This window comes from Sceloporus undulatus, chromosome 3, assembly GCF_019175285.1.
Source record: "Sceloporus undulatus isolate JIND9_A2432 ecotype Alabama chromosome 3, SceUnd_v1.1, whole genome shotgun sequence".
Taxonomy (NCBI): Eukaryota; Metazoa; Chordata; class Lepidosauria; order Squamata; family Phrynosomatidae; genus Sceloporus; species Sceloporus undulatus.
In genome coordinates, this window is record NC_056524.1 from 12363140 (window position 1) to 12390914 (window position 27775).

Here is a 27775-nt window from a genome sequence, read left to right on the forward strand (position 1 = left end):
GCAGCATATTTCTAAGGGGGCTCCAGCATACACAGAATTTTCCTTATGTGGTGGGGGGGGGGGCGGAGTGGATCCTCACATATGGGAAGGACCCACTGTATTGGACAGTGCATAACTACTATCATTAACTTCACTGTACCACTAGATTCACTGGCCTTGTCAAAACAACTGTACATTCCCTCTTGCACTGTGACAATTAGCAGGCACATTGGCAGGGACACAACTAGTTGTATAGTGTTGGCATTTGTGAGAACGATGGTGTAGCACAACCACTGTACAATGTGAGAACAGTTGTATTATTATTAACAGATGTATTATGATTATTATTACATATATTTATATTTATTTATATCCCATCCTTTTGTAAGCCCGAGGGCAGGGAACCATCTAACTAAAAAGATTGTATGTACAGCGCTGTGTAAATTTACAGCGCTTCATAAATAAAGGTTAATAATAATAATAATAATAACAAAACTGGGACTCACAGCCAGTATCTCTAAATTAGAAATGCTGTAATTACAGTCCACATGATCCTCAAGTGGCCCTTAGATGGGAACTGAAAGTCTTGCCATCTGAATTGTGTTACAGATATAGGCCTATCCTAAGCACCAGGAAAACATATGTCTCCTCTCTCTTGTAAATGGCCCTAATTCTTGCTGCATCTGCACTGCAGAAATAATCCAGTCTGATACCACTTTAACTGTCATGGCTCAATGCTATGGAATTCTGGGGATTGTAGTTTTGTAAGACATTTAGCTTTCTCTGTCAGAGAGCTCTGGTACAACAACAAACTACAATGGTATTACCATAACAAACTACAATTCCCAGAATTCCATAACATTCAGCCATGGAAGTTAAAGTAGTGTCAGACTGGATTATTTCTGCAGTGAGGATACAGCCTCTGAAAGAGTGTATAACTGGCTCTCACTAAACAAGCTTCACAGTTCATTGGGGACTAAAACCCAGACCACCCTAAAGCCAGCCCCACTCTTTAACCATTACACCATACTGCCTTTCCAATGTGTTTACAAGGTTCACAGATCTGTACAATTATTTTTTAAAAAAAGAGGTCCATTTCTGGGCACAACTCAAAGGGCTGGTTATGATCTATAATGCCCTATACAGTATAGCCTGCATCCAGACTTGCTAAAGGACTATATCTTACTTGAGACTAGTTCTCTTTGGGGTAGGTCTTCTTTTGGTGCCATGATCTTTGCAGGTATGTTTGGTGGAGATATGGGAGAGAGTCTTCTCAGTGGAAATCCTTCTTATGGGAATTTAGGTTGATCTCCTCTCTGTTCTCTTTCCACCACTAGGTAAATGTTCTTATTTAGGGAGGCTTTTGGATCGAAAAGTTTTGGTGTTTTTTGTTTTTGTTTGTTTTTAATGGGAGCGTGTCATAATACTTTGTGCTGTTCTTAATATGAAAAATTAATTGTTTTTTTAATAATAATGATACAACTACAGTGGGCTCTTGGTATCTACTGGGATTTGGCTTCAGGATCCCCCATGGATACCACAATCCATGGATGCTCAAGTCCAATTAAATACAGTGGCTTGGCTTGGTAAAATGGTGTTGCTTCTATAAAATGGCAAAATCAAGATTTACTTTTTGGGATTTTTTTTTAATTATTCTCAAGCCATGGATGGTTGAACCCGTGGATGAGGGACCTGTGCATATGCAGGAACAACTGTAGATGTAGATGTATTTTAACGTACATCATAAGCCATCCTGGGTCTTGCATCAGATGATGCAATGACTATAGATAAAATAAAATTTCACATTTCAGGGATTGTGGGGGGGGGGGGGCAATCCTTGTTGGAGTTGAGTAATGGGCACACCCACCCCACATCATGCACTGATCCTGGTAGAATATGTAGAATATCTGCATTTCCAACTACCATTATATCTGTTCTTCTGCCTTTATGTTTGTTTTGATGCTCAGCAGATACACATCATATTACAGCTCCTGAAAACAGCCAGCAGTTTGAGGAAACCTAAAGATACTGCCTGTCCATTGAGACTGGTAATCCTTTCTGTGTTTCATACAATCCAGTATTTCACAGATGGAAACAGGAACACATGTGTCATGCAATGGCGGGAGTGTGCTCAAGGTAGCAAAAGTGAAGAAGGCACAAGCTAGGAGAGGCTGTAACAGTTTCTTTTGGCCTGAGCCTATTAGGAAAGACAAAATGCTGCTCTACTGATGAATTAATGGAGTCTAAGCAACCTTTATATTTTCAACTCAGTTTGCAGCAATTAAAGTGAACTGAGGAGAAAGTGGGAGGAGGAGAGAGAAACTGGGACATTCTAAAAGCAACTGAAAAAGTGAAGAGTACAAAGGATGGATTGGAACTGTCCCTGCCAAATGTGGACAATTGGAGGGTATGGTGTATTGTGTCCAATAAATCAAGAAGGATATTGACAAGCTAGAGCATGCCCAGAGAAAGGCGACAAAAATGGTGAAAGGCCTGGAAACCATGCCCTATGAGGAGCGCCGTAAGGAGCTGGGTATGTTTAGCCCGGAGAAGAGAAGGTGAAGAGGTGATATGATAGCCCTGTTTAAATATTTGAAGGGGTGTCATATTAAGGATGGAGCAAACTTGTTTTCTGCTGCTGTAGAGACTAGGACCTGAAGCAATGGATTCAAATTACAGGAAAAGAGATTCCACCTAACCTTAGGAAGAACATTCTAATGGTAAGAGCTGTTCTGCAATGAAACATGCTGCCTCGAAGTATGGTGGAGTCGCCTTCTTTGTAGTTTTTAAAACAGAGAGTGGATGGACATCTGTCGGGAGTGTTTTGATTGTGACTTCCTGCATGGCAGAATGGGGTTGGACTGGATGGCCCCTGTGGTCTCTTCCAACTCTATGAATCTATTATTTGATCCATACACATTTGCATGGGCCAATATTTCTGTCACTTCATAGGGAGTCCATTCTACCACCGTGGCTATTATACAGTGGACCCTTGTTATACGCTGGGGTTTGGTTCCAAGATCTCCCGTGTATAACAAAATCCGTGTATGCTCAAGTCCCATTGAATATAATGACATAGCAAAATGGTGTCCCTTATAAAAAATGGAAAATCAAGGTAAATTTATACTTTTTTGGAACATTTTCAAACCGTGTATGCTTAAATCCGTGTATAAAAAATCAGTGTATAAGAAGGGCCGACTGTATAATAAAAACCTAGCCAGGAAGAAAGCTGGCATTGTCACAGTTAACACATTCCCTGCGTTCAGAGATCCCCTCTAGGAGTATTTCATAACGTTGTGCTACGAAAGCCCTGTAAAGGAGGGGGGGAAGTTGCAATCACAGCTCCCTGGATCAGCAATTAATTTGAGTTCAGTTCTGAGTTAATTTGTGTTCAGATTCCCTTGTTTTGAAATGAGTTTAAATGAGGACACCTGAGTGGCTGCTCCTACAGATGTCAAATGGATGAGCAGAAACAAGGATCTCTATGGCCAAAATGATTGACACGTATTGGGGGGGGGAGAGATTAATTAAAACCTGTAAAGGAGGTTGACACTTTGATCAGGCAGGTTTTTTGGTTTGAGATGGGAAAAAGTAACTAATTTGCAGCTGGGGATAGGTAGGATCAGCCAAACTACTGAGATTCAAGTACTCCACAGAATTCATGAAATGTTTAGTTTTCTATTCCAAAATTTCTCAGCTTTCATTCTTTCATTCCCCTTACTTCCCAGTACTACCTTTAGATGGCACTTGGCATTAAAAACAATGATTGGAAAATTGATGGCTCTTACTATGTGGATTGCGCCCCAAGTATAGACCTCAGCACCAGGAAGGATATGTCTCCCCACCTCCCCTTTCTCCTCAGCTCTGCAAGGTAGGTTAGATATTGCAAATGGTCCCAACTCTGGAAAATGTGTGTAACTGGCCTTACTGAATGAGCTTGATGGCTCAGTGGGGACTAAAACTCAGATCTCAGTGGCAGTGAAATTTCCTTCCATGGGAGGTTCAGTTGACCTTTTTATTTAGACAAGATTTTAGATTTTAACATGTTGCAGTAGATGGATCATTTAATGGGGTGGGACGTCATGTCTTTATTTTATTATATTATGTGTTTTAAACAGTTTCTAATAGGTTGTTTTAAACAGAATATGGATTTAATTGTGTTTTTTTAACTTTTATATTAATAGTTTTTAGTTGTACTTTGTTTTAAATGGTTCTAAGCTGCCTTAAATCCTGTGCTGTAACAAAGGTACGATGTAAATTTATTTAAGGTGAGATATAAATGTAATTAATTAAGTACAGTCATCCATCTCATTTTGCTGGGGATCCATTCTGGACCAGCACCACCCCCACAAATGAGAAAAAAGGTGGATAGTCAAGCCCCATTGACAATAATGGTGGCATGCTCCTGCTACACATGCACACAGACTCGTGCGCCATTTTGTCCCTCCTGGCTTGCCATCCATGGAAACTGAAACTATTAACAGGAAATTTGTGAATGGGGAGGGATGAGTGTAAATCTATCTAATGCTGTTGGACTAGGACTCTGGAGACTAGGGTTCCAATATCTATTTGGACATGAAACTCCACTGAGTGACCCTGAGTAAGTCACAACTCTCAGCCTTAGAGGAAGTCAAATGCAACCCCCCTCTGAACAAATCTTGTCAAGAAAACCTTGTAGTAGGGTTGCCATACACCAGGAATGACTTGATGACACACAAGAACAACCCAGTTCAACAATCTAACCACTACACCACACTGCCTCTCCTTGCCAAAGGTTTGATCACAGATACATACAACTAATTTCTTTAAAGAAAAAATAGACTACTGCTACAACACCCAGAATTAGGGTGACAGCCAAGAATCTCCCAGGGCCTGAGTTTTTAAGTGGATAACACAAAGAGTGGGTCCACAACAAACAAACATTACAGCTGGGAACCTGTGGTGATTCCCCAACTAGAATACACTCAACCACCATTCAGCCATTAATTAAAGGTATCTATTCTGTTTAGGAATAAACAACAGGATTCTAGCCATGATGTTTTGCTATTTCAGTTATACAGCAGGCTCTACATATCTGTGGCTTGCCATCTGTGGATCTCAATGTTTTTAATGGATACACATTCTCATAGCTGTACTAGCACATGTCACGCCACCATTGGAAACAACAGTACTTGAGGTCCTGTGAACAAATCTCTCACAGATACGAAGAGACAACTATACATTCTGAAAAACCGTGGTGGACACTTGATGTATTATGCTTACTGACATCATCTGGATCCACCTTTTGTCATCAGTGTAGGACATCCTTAGTACAGTTGCCAGATTGGATATTGGATGGGGCTCTTCTAACTTTGAGACTAAACAAATTGGGAAGCAGGTTAGGATACCATAAAACTCTCTGAAGCCAGTTATAGGTACCTATCCAGCAAAGATGTAGTTCTTCACTACGTTTCTTCTTAAAGAAAGCAATTAGTAATTTTAACAATTTTCTTCCCACTGTAACAAATTTTTCAGAAACCACAGTCCTTGGGAGTTTATTTGCAGTTCAGGATTTGCTGTTCACTCAGAAAACAGCATTTTCTGCACAGAAAATACTGTTTTCAGCACAAGACAACCTACTCACAGCAGAAGACTGAAAGGAGACTCTGGGGCTCAGCAGACCACCCCTTTGGAGTGGCCTGCAGCCACCCCTTTCCTTGCCACATCGAGGCCACAGCAACTAGATGCTGTGGCCCCTATCTGGCCTTTCCATGGCACAAAAAGAAGCTGCAAAAAGTGGCTTCATTTTGTGCCATGGAAAGGGCGACCTATCACCACCACATCAGATTTTTGCCACTTCTTCAGCACAGCACACATAAATGCTGCACTGAAGATGCAGCGTGATGCTGCCCATCATCTGGTCAGGTGGGTGGCATGGGGGCAAAGTCAGGGCGGCCAGTGTGTGGTCGCCACGCACCCACTCTGTCCCTACTCTGGCTCTTTCTGCCGGTCTGCAAAGGCTTACGTGCTATGTGATGGTCCAAAAACCTTTATTTCTTAAAAAGCCCAATGTGTTTCAGCCCATTTGGTGATAAAGCCAAAATTGATTGGGCTTTTTAAGAAATAAACGTTTTTGGACTACTACATAACATGTGGGGCTTTATCTTCTTTCAATCTTCAGCACTTGAAAGCACTTTTATTCCAACCATATTCTGAACATTTTAAAACATTCTTTCCATCCCAGTTCCTAACATGGCTTTCCTCTCCCTGATGGAGAGCACAAGGAGAGGATGTGGAGGTTCTGATGAAAAGAACAGAGCTGGCCCTTCTCTTTCCCCTCCTTCCACTCTCCATTGGGGAAACAAACGTTGTGTTAGAAAGAAACCCCTGCAGCTGAAAGTTCAAGGTTGACACAGATAGGAAAAGAGCTTTGCCTGGCTTCACAGTGTTTTAAGAAGCCTTCATAAGTCCCCATAATGACTAAGGAATTTTAGTCCTCCAAAATAACTTTTCTGCACTCTAGAAGGATTTGTGGATTCCCTTGGATAACTTCAGAATTAACAACATGGGTTCTTCTCCACCTCCTGTTCTGCAGTTTCTCCTTGCAAATCTGACAAGCAGCAGTAGAATATTTTCCGGTTTTGCTCTTGTGGAACCAGAATAGGCTTTTTTTCTTCTCAACCCGGCTCATCTCCAAGGGCATGCTCAACAGAGCCTAGCATAATCCTTGCACTGTAGAAATATTAAATGCTGGTTGTGAATACAGTTTGATGACGTCTTGGCACATAGAGTGCTGGCACTCAGGAGCTGCCGCTTGAGATGTTCCCGACTCAGAAACACACTAAAACAAAGTTTGTGATTTTTGCCTCACATCTGAGATCAGCTCTGCAGCCCCAAGAGAATCTCCAACTGAGAATACAAACACAAGTTTCTGGGCATGTGCAGAATGCTTTTTTTCTTTTTCTCATCTGAGTTGTAAACAATACATCTGCATGCTGCAATTGTAAACAATCTGTATACTGCAGAAGACTAACCAAATTCTACTCCATGCACCAAGCGATATGAAAGACACCAGAGACTGACAGATAAATTCACTCATGTTCCCAAGGATTAAGGGTGGACAGAATCTGGGAACGCTCACAGAGTCAAACTCTGGGCAGCTTCCTAACTCAGGTAAGCAATGACATTAACTATTTTCCCCCTAGTTTTTCATGGTCACTCTAGATGACAGTAAACATGCATCCATCTTCCTCACAGTTGCTTCAGTATTCATTACAAAAACTGTGTATGATGTGGGGAGTTCACTCATCACTACTTATGACAGGAACAACTAACAAGCTGGCCGCAGGCCAGATCAGAACCAAAAAACAATTTTATCACACCTCCAACTGCTGTATTCAGTTTTAATGAAGATTTGATTTTTAAAAGTATGCCTAGGGAAAGCAAAAATGTTTCCGAATTGCATAAAACAGAGACATTTCACTAGGATAGTTTTATTTGAGGTCTAATATATCATTCTTCCCACTTCTAGATGGTGGCCCTGGACCGTGTTTCACACTACGTAGAAAAAAGAAGCCGTCAGAAGTTGTCTATCTCTGGACCTGAATCCTTTACATCTGAATGGGGGACACCTTTGATCCACCAGATGTTTTGGCTTCCAAATCACATCAGCTTTAGCCCATGTAGACAGTGAAAAGGAAATATGTGACTGGGGTTCAAATAAATCTGGAGGTCCATGTTGTCCTGTCCCACCAACCAGCCTTACTCAAATGGGACATCCTTAGAAGAGATGGCTGATTCCCCAAAGCCCTTAAACCTCAGCCTGGACCTCACCATCATGACATGGACCTCTCTAGCCTTGGCTTCCAGTGTTCCAGTCTGCTTTTGTCTTTGCCGTCCTCTGAAGCTGAAAGAGTTTGACTTGCCCATGGTCACCCAGTGGGTTCCTGTGGCCAAGCAGGGAGGTTCAAAACACACTACAGCAATTATCCAGTTTGAGGCCGCTTTACCTGTCTTGGCTCAAGGCTAGTGGATTCTGGGGGGCCGTAGTTTTGGAAGACATTTAGCCTTCTCTGTTAAAGAGCTCTGGTGCCACAATAAACTATAATTCCCAGGATTCCGTAGCACTGAGCCAGTGCAGTTAAAGTGGTCTCAAAGTGGATTATTTCTGCCATGTGCTTTGGACCTTTGTTTTCTGGTAGTTCAGTGAGTACAAATTTTGTTTCATGTACATAATAATTAAACTATTATGTATAAAATTACCTTCAGGCAATGTGTATATACTCCACATGAAACATAAATTAATTTCATGTTTAGAACAAGATATCTCTTTATGTATATTCAGTTATTCCAAAATCATAAAAAATCAGAAATCCAAAGTACTTCTGGTCCCAAGCATTTAGGATGAAGGAGATTGAACCTGTCCTTTTACATCAGCATCCCTGTTTATTGTGTGGAAGCCTGGGATTTGCATCTTATATTGCGCACAGGAATAAAAGCCAAAGAATGATGAAATAATAAAAAGAAAGACCTGAAGTTCAAAAGGACATCCACCTAGACTTCCCAAGCAAGCAACCAATTAAGCAGTCTAAACTAACTTCCTGCCTGACCCCAAAGCTAATAACCGTAATTGCAGCAAACAAGGCAGACAATGAATATGACCATTACTACCATCAGTCATATAAAGCCAATCATATGGAAATGAAATGTTTTTGACCTACCCTTTTTTCCCTAAAAGCTATTGCTTGCCATTGATTCATATACATGCAAGCATGATGCATGTTCTTAGATGTGTACACAGAAGCCCCAACACAAGGTCCTAATAATTCACACAATTCCCCAGTTAAAGGGGGAAATGATGATAAAACAGACCTTCATTCATGCCACTTCCTGTTCTTTCATATGTATATGATAAACATGGTACAGAATTTATTCTTGGGATCATGATAGGTATAAAGGAAATAAGAAAACAAACAAACAACAAAAAGGAATTTTGTATCCAGAAACACAGATAGAATAGAAATAACAAATGGTACCACAGAAAAGTGGTGGTGGCCAGTGATTTATCAAATGCTGTCTGATATTCTCAGGGGCTCACTTTGTATGATCTGATGTGTCTGTCAATGGTTCTTCTGACTTTCATTGTGATTCAGATGTAATCTTGAATCAACAAGTCCTGTTCTGCACAAGCAGAGAGCCAGGACATTATGCAGCCCAAACACATCCATGCGTAACGATATGTCTCACAGAGTTCCATGAAGCTAATGCCCAAATAAATATGCATAGGATGGCAGTGTAACAATGCTGCATTGATATTAAGTACCACTGTGTTTTATGATGCTTACTCCTAAGTAATTGCTGAATACTTGGGTCTCTTGCCCTTAATATTTCTGGTTGGTTTGCACTTGCATTCCAGGGTTGATGTCATCCATCAATGCACAACTGAGGGCCAATTTAAACATGAGAGTAGCCTCAGCATCTTGTCAGAAGAAGTCAAAGAAATACTTATGAAAATAAATCCTTCAAATTGTTTTCAGCGAGCTTAAAGGGTTTTCTTTCCGAGTGTGCATGCACTATGTCTGTGCTCTAGCCGAAACACCACATGGGACATGCGTCACTGCAGTGCAAATACTGCATATCTGTGTATCAAAACATATATTAAGAAATCAGTTCTGGGTCTCAGGTGGTAACTGGGAGAAATCCCCCCCCCAGTTTTAAGGACAATTACACTAGTTTCTCCCTGCCTTCAGCACAACCTGCCTACACAATGCAGGGCCAAACCCCCAGTTCAAGTTGAGATCATCTTTACAAGCACCTTACACAGCAGCAGCACTGCTGAGCAGCACAGCAAGATATATATGTAAACAGCTCCATAGTGCTCTGGATTTTTTCTGAAAAATCTAGTGTTTTTAAAATCCAATTTAACCAGGAATAGGGAGGATTCAGTACAGAATCGACATTCCCTTGAGAAGATAGTCTGTACTGAATTCAGGCTTTAGCCCTGAGTTGCGTAGATAGCTGACAAAGTGGATGGGGAGAAACCCTTGTAATTGGCCCATGTAGATCTGACCTTTGAAGATAATCCTGTCTTCCACTGAAAAGTGCTGAAAACAGAGTGTTCTAAACTGCTATCTTGGATGCAGCTATGTTTCATCTTTAGCAACTGAATAAAGCAAAAGCCAAAATGTTTTGCTCATTTTATATATTTTTACTTCTATTTGTTAGTTGCTCTCTGCTTCAGACAGAGCAGAAAGAATTTGGCTTTTTCATAACTTTCATCCTGCTACAAAGAGCCTGGCAATAGTTTGGATTGATTTGCAGCTCTAGTCTTGAAGTAGCCTGTCCTTCAGGCTCTTTTATCTGAGGACAGCTTTTTAAAACTATGCAAACCATATAAAATGTCTATAGTGGTAAATGTCTATAATGTTGTTTTTGGCAACTTTCAAGGAGGCATGGCATGTTTAAGTCAGCCCTTCGATGTGGTACCTTCTTCATGTGACGATAAAGAGATGGTCCAAATGTCCCTGGTTAACCAAAGGCTGTTTCCTTTGACTGCAACACATATTAAATGAAACCAATCAGATTGTGTTAAAATATAAGTTTTACAAGTTCCATATCTGTAGGCTTCAAATCTGAAATTGTACAGAATATCCATTTTGATCTTGAGACGCAGTTCACACTTAAGGAGTGTAACTCAGGTGTCCATTTTCCAAGCTAGATTTCTAAGCAGACCTGCTGAGTATCAAAGCTATAATACTAATTTTTGGACTTTTGTAAACTAATCCTACACATGTTCAGAATCACAGAATTGTAGAGTTGTAAGGGACTGCAAGGGCCCCCTACTCCAACTCTCTAGGCAGAAAAAAATCTTATTGTATTCAGTGCAACATACTCCCATTTATGTGTGCCTAGGATTTCAGTTGTATAAAGTATGGTTTTGAAGTCGGCTATTTGAAATGCAAGAAAGTCATCTCATTCAGATAAGCAAAAGAAAGAATAAACAGGACAGCACAAAAGAGTATCATTCCCTTCCTCTGAGCTCATAATAACTATCACCAACGAAGCATCTGCGAAACATTTTTGAGGTTATTTCCAGCCACACTGACACACTAGCGCTTCACACACAGCAACCTTCTGGAGGCTGTAAACATCTAAAGAAAGGATACACAATCAGAACTAGAGCAATGTTGTAAAAGCTAAGCTTCAAAGGGAACTTGCACAGACCAGAGATTACAATTCTTTTCGTACTTCTTTCAGAAATGTATCAAACGGTCCAATATTACACCCTTGAGTCTGACTCTAGTGCTCAGACATCTCTTTCATTTGCTCAAATTTTTGCACATAAATAAAAAGGTGCAGACTTACAGAAGAATGCTGGATTGGTATCCATCCAGGTGATTCGACAGAACATTTGTGGGCTGGGCATCTGGTATGACTCTGCTGCAGACAAGTAAACAAAACAGAGATGTGTTAGATAATCTATGCATTGTAAAAAAAATTGCTGTAAATTGACTCCAATGTAGAGTTCGTCAAGAAGAAACTGTAAGTTCAGTGTTACAAGCACATTGCTTGGTTGAAAATGACTCCACATTTAACCCCTGGCATTGCCAAAGCTTTCTGGACCAAGACAGATACCCATCTGCTATCAATCAAAGCCTTGTTTACCAGTCTAGATAGACCATTGGTCTCATTTGTCATATTCACAAATGTGTAAGTAACAGAGTCATACAACTTTTCATAGCTGACACCACTTTACCTGTCATCGCTCCATCCTGAGATTCGTAGTTTGATGAGATATTGAGCATGGTCTGTCAAGGCATTCTGGTGCTCACTAAACTACGAATCCCAGGATTCTCAAAGATAAAGTCAAAGTGGTGTCAAACTGCTTTATTTCTACAGTGTGGATATACACACAAATTTGGAAGGTTCCCCAAGGGCCATGTAGGCCAACCTTTCTGCCTAGACATCACTCCTGAGAGGTGGCCCTCTAATCTCTTTTTAAAAACCTCCAATGAGGGAGATTCTATCATTTTTCAGGGTAGTCTCTTCCAGTCAAACAGCTTTTGCCTTCAGGAAGTTCTTCATAATATTTACCTTGAATTTCTAGGTATCTTCTGTGCACCAAAAAAAAAAAAAAAAAAAAAACAAGCTCATTTCATCCTCTGCTTGACAGCCCTCCAGATACTATTGACTGATGGACTGAGTGATTGACTAATTGATTAAAATATTTATATCCCAGTCTCTGTCTAAAGATCTCAACATGGCACAACATAAAATCAACTTGGCTAATTTTAGAAGTGTAAAATTAAAATGATGTTTAAAGGCTAAAAATATCCTAAACAATTTAACAAGTTTAAAAGACAGATTAAAACTTCTTAAAATTATTTAAAACCATGTACATATGAAGGTTTGTATGAAACCAATTTGAGCCCCAAGGGTCAGGCTGGATGACCCATGTGGTCTCTTCCAACTCATTTTATCTTCTATGAACAGTTTTCAGTTGGCATCATATAAGGCTTGATTTCTAGACTTTCTTCCATGTTGCTCACCATCCTCTGTACCTTTTCCCATCTTTCAATATAATTCTTAAACTTCAACACCCAGAACTAGAAACAGTATTCCAGAGGAAGTCTGGCCAAAGCAGAATAGATCAGTGCTATTAGTTTCCTTAATCATGTTAGGAGGAGATCTAATTTCATGACCTGTTCACAAAAGTCATGCCACAGGCTTTCATAAACACAAATAGGTTACCGAATTGCATGTAGAATAACAAATGTTTTAACTGTACTGTTTTTAAGCATTTTATCTTTTTTAATTGGATTTTATTCTTTTCATGTGTGGTGTGATTTAATATTGTGACAGTTTAATTCTATCTTAATGCTCACTTTTCAGGTTTTAATAGTATTGTTCTTTTAAACAGTGAGCCCCTTTGAATTCCAATTTTGCGGGGAAAGCAGGATGATGATGATGATGATGATGATGATGATGATGATGATGATGTCAAGCACTGAAGAATGCCTGACAAGGATCATAAAGAATTTGCTTTTCTTTCTTTGCAAGGCTTTCTCACCTGTATAAAACTACATTACACAAATATGATATAATAGTGTCATGCATTAACAGCATCCCAGCCTATAAATTATTTTCAGAATAAAGAGCAGAATGACATGACGAAGGACACAGAGGCCTAATTCTATTGTTATCTTATGAGTTCCCCAACAGAAATGGCTAGACAATGCCATCCATTGTACAACATTTACACTCAGTTCAAGGCTACAGAAGCAAAACTCCACATGCAGTACTAGGTCACCAGATCTCAGGCCCCAGCCCTGAGCTTCAGGGCCTGGCTTCTCTTCTCAAGTCCTCAAGGAAAAAGGGAGAATTCTCAAGGTGAGAGCACCGTCTTGAAATAGAGTGTGTGTGTGGGCATGTTTCTACACATGTCCACATATATATTACTGTATACTGCTGGCCCTGCTACAGACTGATCTGGAATAGTTGCCAACAACTCTCCAGAGACTCATCTGCCCTCTCTTTCCCCCTTCACATCACTAGGGACTCAGCACCTTGGAATGCTCCTGACCAGAGCCTTTTTCACACTATAGATTTATAATATTATGATTCTACTTTTATTGCCATGGTTCTATTCCATGGAATCCTGGGATTTGCTACTTGGGGAGCAGTATTTAAAATTCTCAGCTAGAGAATTCTCGTGTCTCCCCAAACTACAAACTCCACAGGACTCCATTGGATGCAGTCATGGCAGTTGAAGTGGAACCAGAGTGCTATAACAGCATAGTATGGATGGGCTTGTGGCAGCCCTATGTAGTGCCCTTGTTCTTACAAATGCACCTTCTCTGCCCCTGCTGAAACTGGTGGTAGTACTCTTTCCATTGCAATTTGACTGGATGGCCCTTGAGGTCTCTTCTAACTCTGTGATACTATTACTCATTGTGCATATGGTTTCACATTTGGTTGCATAGCCTTGCTTTTCATCACAAAGGCCACATAGCACATTCAATGCATATCTGCATATTCAGAGAGTTACAATATGCATCTCCAAGATAAAGTGAGCCAGCATGGTGTAATGGTTTGATCATTGGACTAGAACTCTGAGAGTCTAGGGTTCAGATCCCTGTTCAGTCATAGAAACCCTCTGGTTGACCTTGAGCAAGTCATACTTTCTCAGTCTCAGAGGAAGACAGTGGCAAATCTTCTCTGAAGAAATTGTGACACTCCCTCCCCAAAAAACCAACAACACCATGATAGGTTCACTTTAGGGCCACCACAGGCTGGAAATGACTTGAAGGCACACAACTACAACCCCGAGGTAAAATCTCAGACATAGTATCATCCTACCAAGGCTCAGGTGTGAATGGTTTCTACATGTCATTACTGGTCTTTTTCTTTAGAGCAGCTTTCCAAATCCTACTTCAGATTGTGCCCTGGGGCAGTATTCACTTTTCACCAGCATGCCTTCTCCATTATGAATGATCACTTCTCAGCTGTAAATAATTCCATCCCAGCTTTTCGTGCAGAGGGGATATGTGAGTTGTATACTAATAACCTTATTCCAAACTCCTTCCCTTCCTCCCCTTGAGCTGATATAGTAGGTTGTTCTCACAATTTGTTAATATGTGATAATCTGGCACCCTAGAGAGAGAAGGGTTAATTTAACTTCTGGCTTCCTGCAGGGCTGTATGATTTTCTACTCATAGGGTTCTGAGCAGATCATTTCCCTTGCCATTTGTTGTGATTCAATTATGTTTGTGCAAAGACTCTACACCAGATGAAATGAACAGAATCGAGGCCGAGTTCAGGTTCGCTGAATTGCAACAGCTCAATATAATTTGCTGCTGTGTTTTAATTATTCCGCAAGCCATGGCCAAGGAGGAGAGAAATTAATATTTTCAACAGATAAAGGAAAAGTTGGGATCATCCAACCCCTACTGTTAAGGAAAGAGGCCTTCAGTTTAGCAAGAATGGACAGAAAGTAGATCCAGAAAGGAGCAAATGGAGCCTCAGGGCAGGATCTCTAGTTGATTTGAAAGAGATCAACAAATTATTTACCAACAATAGCAACAAGGTCATTACCCCACACCATTAGGCTCCCGAAATGAAGTGAACTTTGGGGTAACCTAGAGACAAAGTGGGATGATGAATCTACTCAAAAGTAAAGGAGGCATCCAAGGCTCTGCGCTTATTTCAGCCTCTTTCAAGTTCAGACTAAACCACAGCATGGATTCCCCACCCCACTGACATGAAATCCATCTGCCATTAGTGCTCTCTGCTATATCATAGGAACCACAACTAAGAAAGCCCACCAGTATCAGTGGCAGCATCCGCACTGCACAAACAATCCATGACTCAATGCTATGGAATTCTGGGGTTTGTGAGACTTTTAGTTTTCTCTGTCAGGGAGCTCTTTTGCCACAGCAAACTGCAACTCCCAGAATTATTATTATTATTATTATTATTATTATTATTATTATTATAAATTTTTATTTATATACCACCCTGTAGCGAACCAATCCGGGCGGTTTACAACATTAAAATAACATACAGCATAAAAACAATATATTTCCCTCCCGCCTTAAAAAGTTATTAAACAACATATCTAATTTAAAACCACAATAACTAGTTAAAATAACAATAAATTAAACAAAATAATACCAACCAACAAACCACTGCAACTTCAGTTCTAAAGAAAAGGGGGCTTTGGAGACATTACTGAGGAGGGGGAAAATCCTGAGATCCTGAGGCCAGGATATTTCAGTCTGGGAAGGCCTGCCTGAAGAGATCCGTCTTGACAGCCTTTTTGAAGCTGTCCAAAGATGTTAATTGACGGATCTCGTCTGGCAGGTCATTCCAGAGCCTGGGGGCAACAACAGAGAAAGACCTCCAGGAGGTCGCCGCAAGCCTCAGTTTTTGAGGCTGCAACAAGTTCCTCCCAGAGGACCGGAGAGCGCAGGGAGGATTGTATGGGAAGAGGCGGTCTCTGAGATAGCTTGGACCCAAGCCATTTAGGGCTTTAAAGGTAATAACCAACACATTGTACTGGGCCCGGAAACCAATAGGCAGTCAGTGGAGGGACCTCAAAACCGGAGTGATATGGTCTCTTCTGGATGTTCCTGACACAAGCCTGGCTGCCATGTTTTGAACCAGCTGTAGTTTCCGAACCAGGCACAAGGGTAGCCCCATGTAGAGCACATTACAGAAGTCAAGGCGTGAGGTTACCAGCGCGTGCACAACAGTCTCGAGATCCCTTACTTCCAGAAAAGGGTGCAGCTGGCGTATCAGCCGAAGCTGATAACAGGCGCTCCTGACGGTCGCATTCACCTGATCTATCATCAGGCGCGACGAGTCAAGGAGCACCCCCAGACTGCGAACACAGTCACTAGAGGAGAGTGTGACCCCATCCAGGACTGGTGGTTGCAACCCAATTCTTGGTTTCGGGGCCGCTACCGTGAGCACCTCCGTCTTGTTCAGATTCAGCTTCAATCTGTTTTTCCTCATCCATAAAATATTATTATTTTATCTATATCCTGATGTTTTCCCAGAACTGGAACTCAGAGCAGATAATTCCATAGCATTGAGTTACTAGGCAGTTAAAGTGGTGTCAAACTGGATTATTTATGCAGTATGGATCCAGCCTTAGTGTGGGATCTTCAAAGATTATGTGACAGCATGAGCTTGTGAATACATGTGCATAAGATCCTTCAACTAACCTAATCATTATGATGGGTGATATTAACAGACAGTCAATGATTACAGGCATCTTCCTTACATGAGCACAATGGCTGGCATCCTGTGGAGCAGTTAAGAATACTACAACAGGCTCTTGGTATCCATTGTGGTTTGGTTCAAGGATCATCATCACCCCCATGGATACTAATGTCCTCCTTTTCTCAGACATGTCATACATTTCAACCTTCTGTCCAGAAAGAATTCAAAAACATCTTCCATTTTTATCATGATTGAGAAGCCCATTGAGGAACACCACTTGCTATTCCTCTTCGAGAAATATGTCTTGAAGGGGAATATATTTACAGCCTAGTTTTACTGCAAATAGGAAGATAGGACGTGTCCTTCTATAGTTCTTCTTAGCTAAGAGCAGCAGAAGACCAAACTTGCTCCCAGAGCTTGGGGCACATTTGGTATGAATTTATATTTCTATTACTGTTTTTAACCTTTATTTTGTAATGTCCTACATATTTCTTGAATGTCTTACAGTTTTTAGCACCTTGTCCTCCCTTGCTTTTACGACATCTGGTCACCATGACCAGAAGTTTAGCACATGGCAAACAATGACCAGCAGCCACTGATGTATGTCTTAGTCATATTAGAAACAAAACCATGTGCCATCTCTCTGGGGTGCCAGGGATTTAGCTTTCATGCCATATACAACACCCAGGCCTGATGTGAGTACATTAAATGTGCAGTCCAGCACATTAAGATACCACTCATTCATTTTTCTGTGAAAAGTCACAAATTCACCAGATGCCAAAATGTGCCAACACTCTATACCTTCCATGAAAGCCTTCATATTACTGATTGCCAGAACCTGCATATCATATCAAAACCTGTAAAGCTGCTTAAAAAGAGGCCCAAGGAAAGGATCATTGTGCTATTAAACAAATGTTTAATTCAGAAAAAAACTAGGGAAGCCATTCAGGATATTTTGAGGAGGAGTTACCAAAGAGCATGGGTGAACACAGCTAGTGGATTATGCAGCCAAATCCCAGCATAAGAGAAATCATGCAGATTATGGGAGTATTGTCAAATGGTTTTTAAGCATTATAAGCTTTTTGTTCCCAAATTCTTATATCTTAATATGTGGCACCCATTATCTTTCTGTAACTCAGGTCTGAACTTAGAAAAGTTACATTTCCGGAATACGGACTTGATCATATGTGGATCTTAAGCAAGAGAATAGCGCCTTTGGCAGTACCTATCCCACGACTTCACCTCCAGTCCTTTGCTGCTGTGCTACTGAAGTATTGTTAGAGAGCAAATTTCCATTGATAAGGAGATCTGTTAATAAGCAGCCAATCACACTGCTATCTCATTACTGCAACAGTGTGATAGTGACAGTATTGGGAAGTCATGTGGCATCAATGTCCTCATTTCGACCCATCTCCCTTGCTATTCCCAGGCAGCCTGTTTTTTGTTTAAAATATCACATCCCCATAACTCCAGCATTGCATTACAATTTTTTAAAAATTTTAAAAATGAAAGGCATGCTGGGTAGGGCGCAGGGCAAGGAGGCCAGCCTAAGGGGGAATGAGGAAGAGAGAGCATAAAGACCATCAATGGTACCAAACATGCTATTGAAGAGACATCTGATAAAAACTACAAAACCAGTATATTTCTATTCTCTTAAGAATGTGATTGGTGCAAGACTGAGGTGTGACCAAGGCTCATGTGACAAAGTCCTATAGGCCCCTCAAAACACACACACACATATTAGCCACACCACTACAATTCCTCACCCAGTGTGATGGGTAGCTAAGGGGCTGGACAGATTGGCAGAAAGTGGCTGCCTTTCTACCTTGAAAGCAGGCCATGGCAACCACACGCTCCTTTTTGTACTGCAGAATGGGTGCCATAACTGCCATGGCATGGTGTTATGATACCCTTCGTGCACTGTGCCATTTCGGTGCTGTGCACAGTGGACGTCATTGTGGCGTGCCCAGTGTAAACAAGGGCATGCCAAGATGGCACCCATAGTGCCCAGTAGGATTTGGGAACGTATGAATGCTCTGCTCTACCGCAGCCCTAGTTCGGCACAAAGTGCCCATCTGTCCAAGCCCTAAGTCTTCCAAACTTTTGTTAAGGATGATGGGAGATACAATCTAAAGCACTTGAAGGGGCCTCATATTCCCCACCTCTGGCCTAGACAGAGATGGGGTGAATATCTAAAAATACTCAAAACTGATTTTTAAATTTAAAAAAAAAAAAACATGTTGCTCAATGTTGGGGGAAAGCAGATGAGAAGTATCCTGGACTGATGAGAATCTTTTCAGTTCAGGACTTATTCTGTGCAAATTTTATACATGGTTACTCTGTGCAGAAAACAGTATTTCTCTGTGCAGCAACAAAAAAAAATCTGTATAGATATAGTATTTTCTGCACACAAAAAATTGTTTGCTGCATAAAAAACATGTGAATTTTGTCCAGAATAAGGCTCACACGGTGAATAATCTTTGAAAACTGCGGTTGTGCATGTAAACAGCGTAGCAGAACATTTCTAAAATTACTCATTGCTTTCTTCAAGAAGAAGATTCTAGGCCTAGAAAACATGGGATGTTTACTTCAGCTGCAGACCTGACTCTACTTAATCCTTCATTCTTTTCTGATGTATGACTACACTACGGGCTTTTAAAGCAAAGCTCTGAGGGATTATTATATGTGACTGCAGTTTGGAAATTTTATTGAAGTACATCTGGTTAGTACTTGAATGGGAGACCACCAACAAATACTAGAAGAAGGAATTGGCAAAATCACCTCTGAGTGTTCCTTGCCTAAGAAACCCCTATGAAATTCATGGGGTCACCATAAATAAATAGGAGACTTGAAGGTGCATACCATACATACATGCACATGTGCACACACTCTCTCACACACACTCTGCTGTTAGATTCACTGCAGGAGGCACTGGTTATTTTAATCTTGAAATTTAAGCATTTTTAATATATTACCTTTCCATTTAGGCTGCTGGTTGCCTTGAATACCAAATCTGATAGAAAGGAAAGCAATCAATCATTTTAGCAATAAATGAATGAACATGTTGGTGGAGTCTGGAAATATTATTCAGGTTTATATGTAAACATGGAAAGCAGCTGTAAACTATAATTACACCTTGAAATTTCTACATTAAAATATTTAATGTCTGAAATTTAACCATGGATTACACCTACAATGAAATTAGTATCCCAAACTGAAGAAAACATCATACGTATGGTGAAAAATGATCTTAATCTCCATGTTTGCTTCATACCCTCCAACTCTCCTGATTTGTCATGGACACTCCCAATTAATTCTACATTGTCACACTTTTTCAGCTGCTTTTAAAATATCCCAGTTTCTCTTTCCTTCTCCCACATTCTTCCTTTGTCCTCAGTTTACAGTACTTCAGTTTGGTGCAAACTGAGTTCTAAGTGCAAAAATAGTTGGCATTCAGTTAACTCGGTGCATGGAAGAAGACAGGAGGGAGTGGAATCTTTTCCAAAAAGTCTGTACGAAGAGCCTAGTCTTTCTGTTTGTGCTTTCTTGGATTAATACCCCTATTTAATAATAAAAAAATAATGCTGTGCAGTTAGTTACCCAAAATTATGTGAAGGGAATAAAAGTGCTTGTTTTGTCTGTTTCACAGCAACATTCATTTTCTGCACTGAAAGACTCATTTCAGTATTGATTCATTTAAAAACCTAAATTGGCTTTGTTCTTTAGTCATTAAGGTCGTAAGTATTTTAATAATTCTTTCTTTCTTTCTTGACAGACAATATTTCTAAAATCTCTAGTTACAACAACCCTACAAATTTGGGGACTAGAGGAAAATTTCATGGGGCGGATGCTTATTCAGAACGGGGATACCCTAGTTTTGCATCTCATTTAGCTACACCTCTGAATACCAGTATGCAAAGGGATCTTGTAGCACCTTTGAGACTAACTGTGGGAAAGAAGTTGTAGCAGAGGCTTTTGTAGACTTGGGAGATTATTGCACACATCTTTTCCCTGATGGGATTAACACAGATTTAACTGTCCAAGACAGGCTTTACCACATTCTCCTTTGGCTAGATGTATGCAGCCCTATGCAACCTGAACCTATACCACAGCTTTTCAAGAACAGGAAAACTCTGTCTTTGAAAGCCATGGGACAAGCCCACATTGCACATGGACAGAATATGCCCAGTCATGGGAAACTGTAGTAAGACTCAGCTTTGGCAGCTAAATGTGCATCTATCCCATCAGAGAAAAGATGGCATGTTTGATAATCTCCTTGGTCTACTTCCTCAGCTGTAGCTAAATATGAGAGATACAGATAGATTTAACGAGGAAAATGGGAATGCCAGAAGGTTCTTGGAGGTGGGTTCCATGGCTGCATGCAGACAGCAGAAGCATGATTCTCACCCCAATCGTAAAGTAATCACTATGTGACAGGTAAGTACAACTTTCCCCATCCTTCTCCTCCCCCCCCCCCCCCCAAGAATACTGTGTCTAGTTCAAAAAGGATGTTGACACGATAGAGCATGTCCAGAGGAGGGCGAGCAAAATGGTGAAAGGCCTGGAAACCATGCTCTGTGAGGAGCAACTGAGGGAGCTGGCTATGTTTTGCCAGAAGAAGAGAAGGTTAAGAGCTGATATGATAGCCCTATTTAAATATTTGAAAGGAGATCATACTGAGGATGGAGGAAGCTTGTTTTCTACAGCTCCAGAGACTAGGACATGGATCAATGGATTCAAATTACAGGAAAAGAGATCCCACCTCAACATTAGGAGGAACCTACTGACTGTAAGAGCTGTTCAACACTGAAACATGATGTCTCAGAGAGTAGTGGAGTCTCCTTCTTTGGGGGATTTTAAAAGGGGGCTGGATGACCATCTCTTGGCAATATTTTGATTGTGTCTTCTTCCATGTCAGGGGGTTGGATTTTGATGCCTCTTGTGGTTTCTTCCAACTCTATGAAGGTTATCACACAAAGGAGATCAGGAGTTTATCCCATGAATATCCCAGAAAAATAACGTAATTACACGTAACAATTTCACACGACGTTGCACAAAACCCTCCATTAAAGTGGTCACAAACAAGCATTAATGCACATCTTTTTTCTGGTATCACTTTATTTGCACAATTACATGTGATAATCATTTGCGCAATTATTCACCATTTCCACTTCATTTGTGGGTTGCTTTCAATGTGCTTTAATCTCTCTTTAATGTCAAAATTAGCCCCAGTGTGATAAACTCCTATGATCCTATGATTTTATGATTCCTCCCTCCCTTGCTCCTTCTTGTTTGTTCCTCTTCATGAAATCAGTCAGATCCCCAAGCTGTTATAGAAGAGGGCAAAGGATCCAGGGAATATTCCTTTGTTGCACTAGTCCCACTGGCTGCCAGTCCATCTCTGGGAACAATTCAAAGGTTTGTGCCCAGAAATGGGCAATTGCCTATAAAGCTCTAAACAGGTCAGGGCCAAGTTACTTGAAGAACCATATTCTCCCCATATTTTGAGATCTTCTGGAGAGGCCTTTGTCCTACCACTCTCACAGATATCTTTTGTGGGAATACTACACTTGATCTTAGCCTTCTCGGTGGATGATCTCAGGCTCTGCAACCCAATTTCCAGAGACTTTAGCCTGGCACCCTCTTTCCGTAGACATTTCTGTTTCAGCAAACCTTTGAGGACTGATTGCACAAGGCCCACTCACTCACCTAGGTTTTCTGTTTGTCATTTTTGGTCTAATCTGCACTGCAGAAGTGATGCATCTTGACACAGCTTTAACTTCTCAATGCTATGGGCTTCTGGGATTGTCGTTTTGTAAGGTATTTAGACTTCTCTGCCAGAGAGCTCTGGTGCCACAACAAACTACATATCCTAAGTTTTAATAGGATGGGGCCATCACAGTTAAAGTGTTGTCAAACTGCATTATTTCTGCAGTGCAGATTAAACCTTTGTTGTGCTGAGGGTCTTTTTTAATGTTTGGCTTTGGTACTTTGTGGATTTTAACCTTTTTTTAATCTGTTGTAATCCACCTTGAGTTTTGAACTGGGGAAAAGATGGGAAATTAATAATAATAATAATAATAATAATAATAATAATAATAATAATAATATAGGAAATGCTGTTGCTGCCTTATCACTGATGGATTTAAAAGGACAGGAGAGCTAACTGAGCTACAACCTGGCAACCCTAATTCGAGGCTTTGGCGTGAAGAGCTACTCTACTGTCATAGTTTGGCTGCTTCCAGCATCCCTTGATGCTTACTATGTACCCTAAACACGGCTGTTGCATGGTGCAGGTCTCATTAAATTCAGGAGCCGATTTCTGAGTGTTCATGTGCTGCTTTCTCATTTTCTAACTTATAAGATGCAGCACTCCAATGCTAAGCAGTATTAAAGCCCTAATGGGGTCTGACCAAGCAGTTAATTGCAGATTTTCTCCCTTAGTTTATGGCGCTTTTCACTGATTTTCTAAAACAAATCACCTTTTGTCTTTCAGAGTTAAAGCAACTCCCCTAAAGACATCTCTCCAAGATCAACGAATGATAAGTTAATGGAATTTTATCGGAAATTTCATTTGCACTAAACAAGGTCAATGCTTGGAAGAAACGAGATGCCACTTAGAAATGAAGATCAAAGTAATTCTATTCTTGCTGCTACCATAGAGACCAATGGGAGGAGGGAAAGGAAGAGATTTAGCAAGCTTAATTCCTCCTGAAATTTAAAATTAACTACAAGGGGGAAAGGGGCAATTACCATATTTTTAAGGACTAAAGGAGGGGAAAATGAGCTTTGACAAGATATAATTAAATATGCTTCACATGCAGTATGTATAGGGAATGTGCAACATTTCCACGAGGTTCCGTAAAACATTTTTCTAGAAAAGACATGACAGGTTTCATAAATCTATATTCATATTTGAAAACTCCAGAATTAGTAAACTATGAGCCAAATTAACACTGGAAAGTAAAAGTTTGAAATAAAAAATGAGCTCCCCAAAAATTGTCTTGTTTTTTGTTCTTTCTCACATCAAAATTGCCTCCGAAGCATTTTATTCCACATTGGTCCTTTCTGGATTATTTTCCTTCTTCTTTAGCCCTGCTGTCCTTGGTATTACTTGCCATCACTGATACACCGTCTAACAGCCTTTAAGACACATGTGGTTCTCTCAACTAGGACACAACATTATGCGATGATGCCATTAACAGCAATAAACAAAATGATTTGTGTCACCACAGCCAACTCAGTTAAACAGAAGAGTAGGTGAATATGGCTGAGGACAGTGAGGGCAAACCAGGAGGAGAAAATGACACCAAAAAGTAGGAAGAGATGTGAGAAGGGCATTGATGTGAACAACCTTGGAATTATACAGATGGTTAGCTAGATGAGTACTTTCTTAGGAAGTAATTTCACTTCATCAATTATGTTAATTCCAAGGTGAATATTTAAATTAGTTATTAAATATTCAGTGCTGCCATGCTTGAAATAAATTGCAAATGGTAGACTTGGTGTAACCAGAAGCAAATAATCATGTAATCATGAAGTGGCTACACCTGATTTTCCTTGGGGTGCATTTCCACGTACTTCTTAAAACAGAGATAATAGAATAATAGAATCTGAAAGATGAAAGAGACATCAAGGTCCATTCAGTCCAACCCCTGCCATGCAGGAATACACAAGCAAAGCACCCCTGACAGATACCCATCCAGCCTCTGTTTAAAAAACTCAAAAGACAGAGACTCCACCACACTCTGAGTCAGTGTATTTCATAGTGAAACAGCTCTTACTATCAAGAAGTTCCTCCTAATGTTTCGGTTGACTCTGTTTTCCTGTAGTTTGGATCCATTGCCCCATGCCCTGGTCTCTGGAGCAGCAGAAAACAAGTTAGCTCCCTCCTCAATATGACATCCCTTCAAATATTTAAACAGGGCTATCATATCACCTCTTGTCTCTTCTCCAGGCTAAACATCCTCACCTCCCTAAGTCACTCCTCACATGGCATGGTTTCTAGACTTTTCACCATTTTGGTCACCTTCTTCTGGATATACTCCAGTGTGTCAACTTCCTCATGATCATTGCTGTCATGAACTACCCCACTACTTCATTTCTATGCTTTTTTCATGCTATCATTCATTCAGGATGGAATTAGTCCTAGACTTCAACCATTCATTTGGGCTCAGGGGACTGATAAAAACTGATCTTATCCATAGATCCCTTTCTGTATTGACATCCAGTTTATGCGCAAACACTTTGGAAGGCATTTAATGCCCCACTCAGCAGTACTTTACAATTGGTCTGATATGCACTAAGAGTGTTATATGTGAAATTTACAAGAAAAGGAGCAACATCAGTCTCAAACTGATTTCTCCGCCTCTAAAAAGAAAATGTATGTGCAAATTCCTACATCATGCTTATGTAGTGTAAATTTACACTCATGTAATTAGTTGAGCTATACCACTCTTCTGCTGAGCACTAACATTGTACAATGGATTCTGTATCTCCCACTGTGCTTCCTTATAATGGTGCAATGGGAAATTCACAGTGGAAGAGAAGGGAACATAATCTTGCTCTTCCCAGTAGGCTCAGACAAAAACAATAGTTGTTCTTCCTCATTACTAACTTTTGCCATCTTGACCACACTACGATGTTGCTTGGCCACTGTTAGGCCCATGGGTGACTCTAATCGCACCTCCTCTTTTTATATCTGAAACTTAATAAAGCACAGGCTTAGTGACCCGTGGAGGAGCCTGAATGTAGATGCCATCACCAGTGAATAGCTCCCGCATGTAGGCTAGCAGGCAGGAGTTGCACAGGGCCCCCAATTTGAGTGATCAATTCCAGACATGTTAGAGGAGGTGGGGGAGATCCTAGTATTACCGGGCAATGGGCTGATGTAAGATAAACAAGTACTGGCGATCTTGTGAGATAATCTTCTCTGCCTGGAAATGTGCGTCTATTACAGTCCATCACACCTTAGTATTACCACCTTTGAGAACTACTTCAAAAATGATTTGGTCTTTCCAAACCCTTGGAATCTACCCCCAAGACATATTTTTGGTGTAAATATTGGGACTTTTTAGCAAGTCTTTGTCTTAGTCCAGAAAGCAGGCAGAATCTCTGTCAGTTTGCCAGGACAGAACCGCTATCGTTCCCCACTCCCATTTGCCATGAGAGCTATTGCATCCTCTTTCCATTCCTGGACCCACTGCAATTGGAATCAAGATCCACATAGGTAATTATCACTGTTAGTGATGCCTTACATCTATTCCAACTTCCCACCTTTGATTTCTCTAGTCCTTGTGTGCATGTGTAGTTGTTTGCTTGAGTGATGTGCTTATCTCGCCTTTTAAATAAAACCCATTCTCATTTGGAAATCTGCCTTTGGAGGTCTGTGTGCTTTGGGATGGATACCCAAGACAAAGTTACCTCAGTCAGTGTATATCTCTCTGTTTGAGCTAAATCCAATATTCCTCTAAATCAAGCAGAGGCTTGGTGTCCTCTCTGGATATCAGAGCCAAAAGGGTAACACCACACATGTCCTGTTTTTAATCTGTGAAATGTCAGAGGGTATGACACTTATATAGTTACTCAGTGATTTCATTCTACCACACTTCTACTGAACAATAACACTGTGCCACTGACTGTATATCTGCCAATGTAACAGCTTACTGTCCACAGTGATGGTTTCTGCCATCCCAGTGAAGGCACTGACCAATAGTTAAGCATCAGACAGGAATGCACAACTATATATCTGGAATCTTGTTGGTTGATTGATTTGATTTGAATCCCACTTTCCTCTCAAATGAGACTCAAAACAGCTAATTTGAGCTAGAGGTTAGACCCATTGATCCATTTTTGAATGCTAAATTAGTCCACAGGTGAATCCAGTTGATTCAATGGTTTTATTTATATTTATTTATTTATTTATTTATTTAGGTATTTATATCCTGCCCTTCAGCCCTAATGGTTTTGCTCTAGTTAGGACTAAAAATTAGATTTAGGCTGACAAGAAATGGTTATACTAGTGGAAACCATTCAGCAGGATTCCAGCCAGTGTCACTCCCTTATACTTAATCTCACCTTCAACATTTATGATATGAGAAGCAAAGGTGTTTATGTTGCATTAGAACCAACAGGGACCTCTAAGATCCATGCTATACATTCTCCACAATCCTTGAAGGGGTGGTTTTAGTACACGGTGCAGATGCTGAAACTGTAAGGTACACCAGTAGACTATCATAGAATGAGGGAGAGAACGTCACCCTTTCTTCTTATGCTATGACCCCTACTCTGCTCCTTTTTCTGCCTCTAGGAAAAAGATCTGAGCATACGTTTCTTTTATGCAGTCAGTTTTTTTAAAAAAATTGAGGAAAAGAAATATAAAAAGAAAAATTGCAGAAGGAGAAAATATTTAGAAAGTATTCTCTCCCATCAGTGGCAACCACATGCCAGTGGGGTGAGAAACCTACTCCACATTTTACTCCAGTAATCAAGGGTGGGGCTTCTGCCCCCTGGGATGGGGCTGTGTGCTGGGGCAGGGCTTCTGGCCCGTTTGGGGCACTTGGAGGGCAGGGAAAGGTAAGTGGGGAAGGAGGGAAATGGGGAGGGCCCCTGCCTCCCTCCCCGCGGACCTTTCCCTGCCCTCCAAATGCCCCATTTGGGGCACTTGGAGGGCAGGGAAAGGTAAATGGGGAAGGAGGGAGATGGGGAGGGCCCCTGCCTCCCTCCCCGCGGACCTTTCCCTGCTTCCAGCTGTCTCTCCAGAGACAGCTGGAGGCAGGCAAAGCTCCCTGAGGAGGCGGCACTGGCATGCGCCGGTCGCTCTTCCTCTCCCCGCCCTTTTCCCGGCCTCTAGCTCTCTTGAAGAGGCAGCTGGGGGCTGGAAAAGGGCTGTGAGGAGGAGCCAGAGGTGCTCTCCTCTGGCTCCTTCTCTGGAGTGCCCTTTTCTGGCTTCCAGCTGTCTCTGAGAGACAGATGGAGGCCAGGAAAAGGCAGGGAGGGGGAGGAACGGGCACACACGTGCCTCTTCTGCCTTCTCCCTCACCCCGTGCCCGAGGAAATGTCCCAAATGCCACTTCCGGCATGCGCGCAGTGG

General features: G+C 41.0%; 1 protein-coding gene across 1 annotated transcript in view; it reads right to left on the bottom strand.

The window, feature by feature from the left end:
* LOC121925147 (disks large homolog 2-like) overlaps nucleotides 1–27775 on the bottom strand; it is a 1073267-nt gene that overhangs the window by 794432 nt on the left and 251060 nt on the right. Inside the window, exon 6 of the mRNA XM_042456961.1 lies at nucleotides 11323–11397. Coding sequence (XP_042312895.1) covers nucleotides 11323–11397 — 75 coding nt within the window. The remainder of the gene's footprint in view (nucleotides 1–11322; nucleotides 11398–27775) is intronic.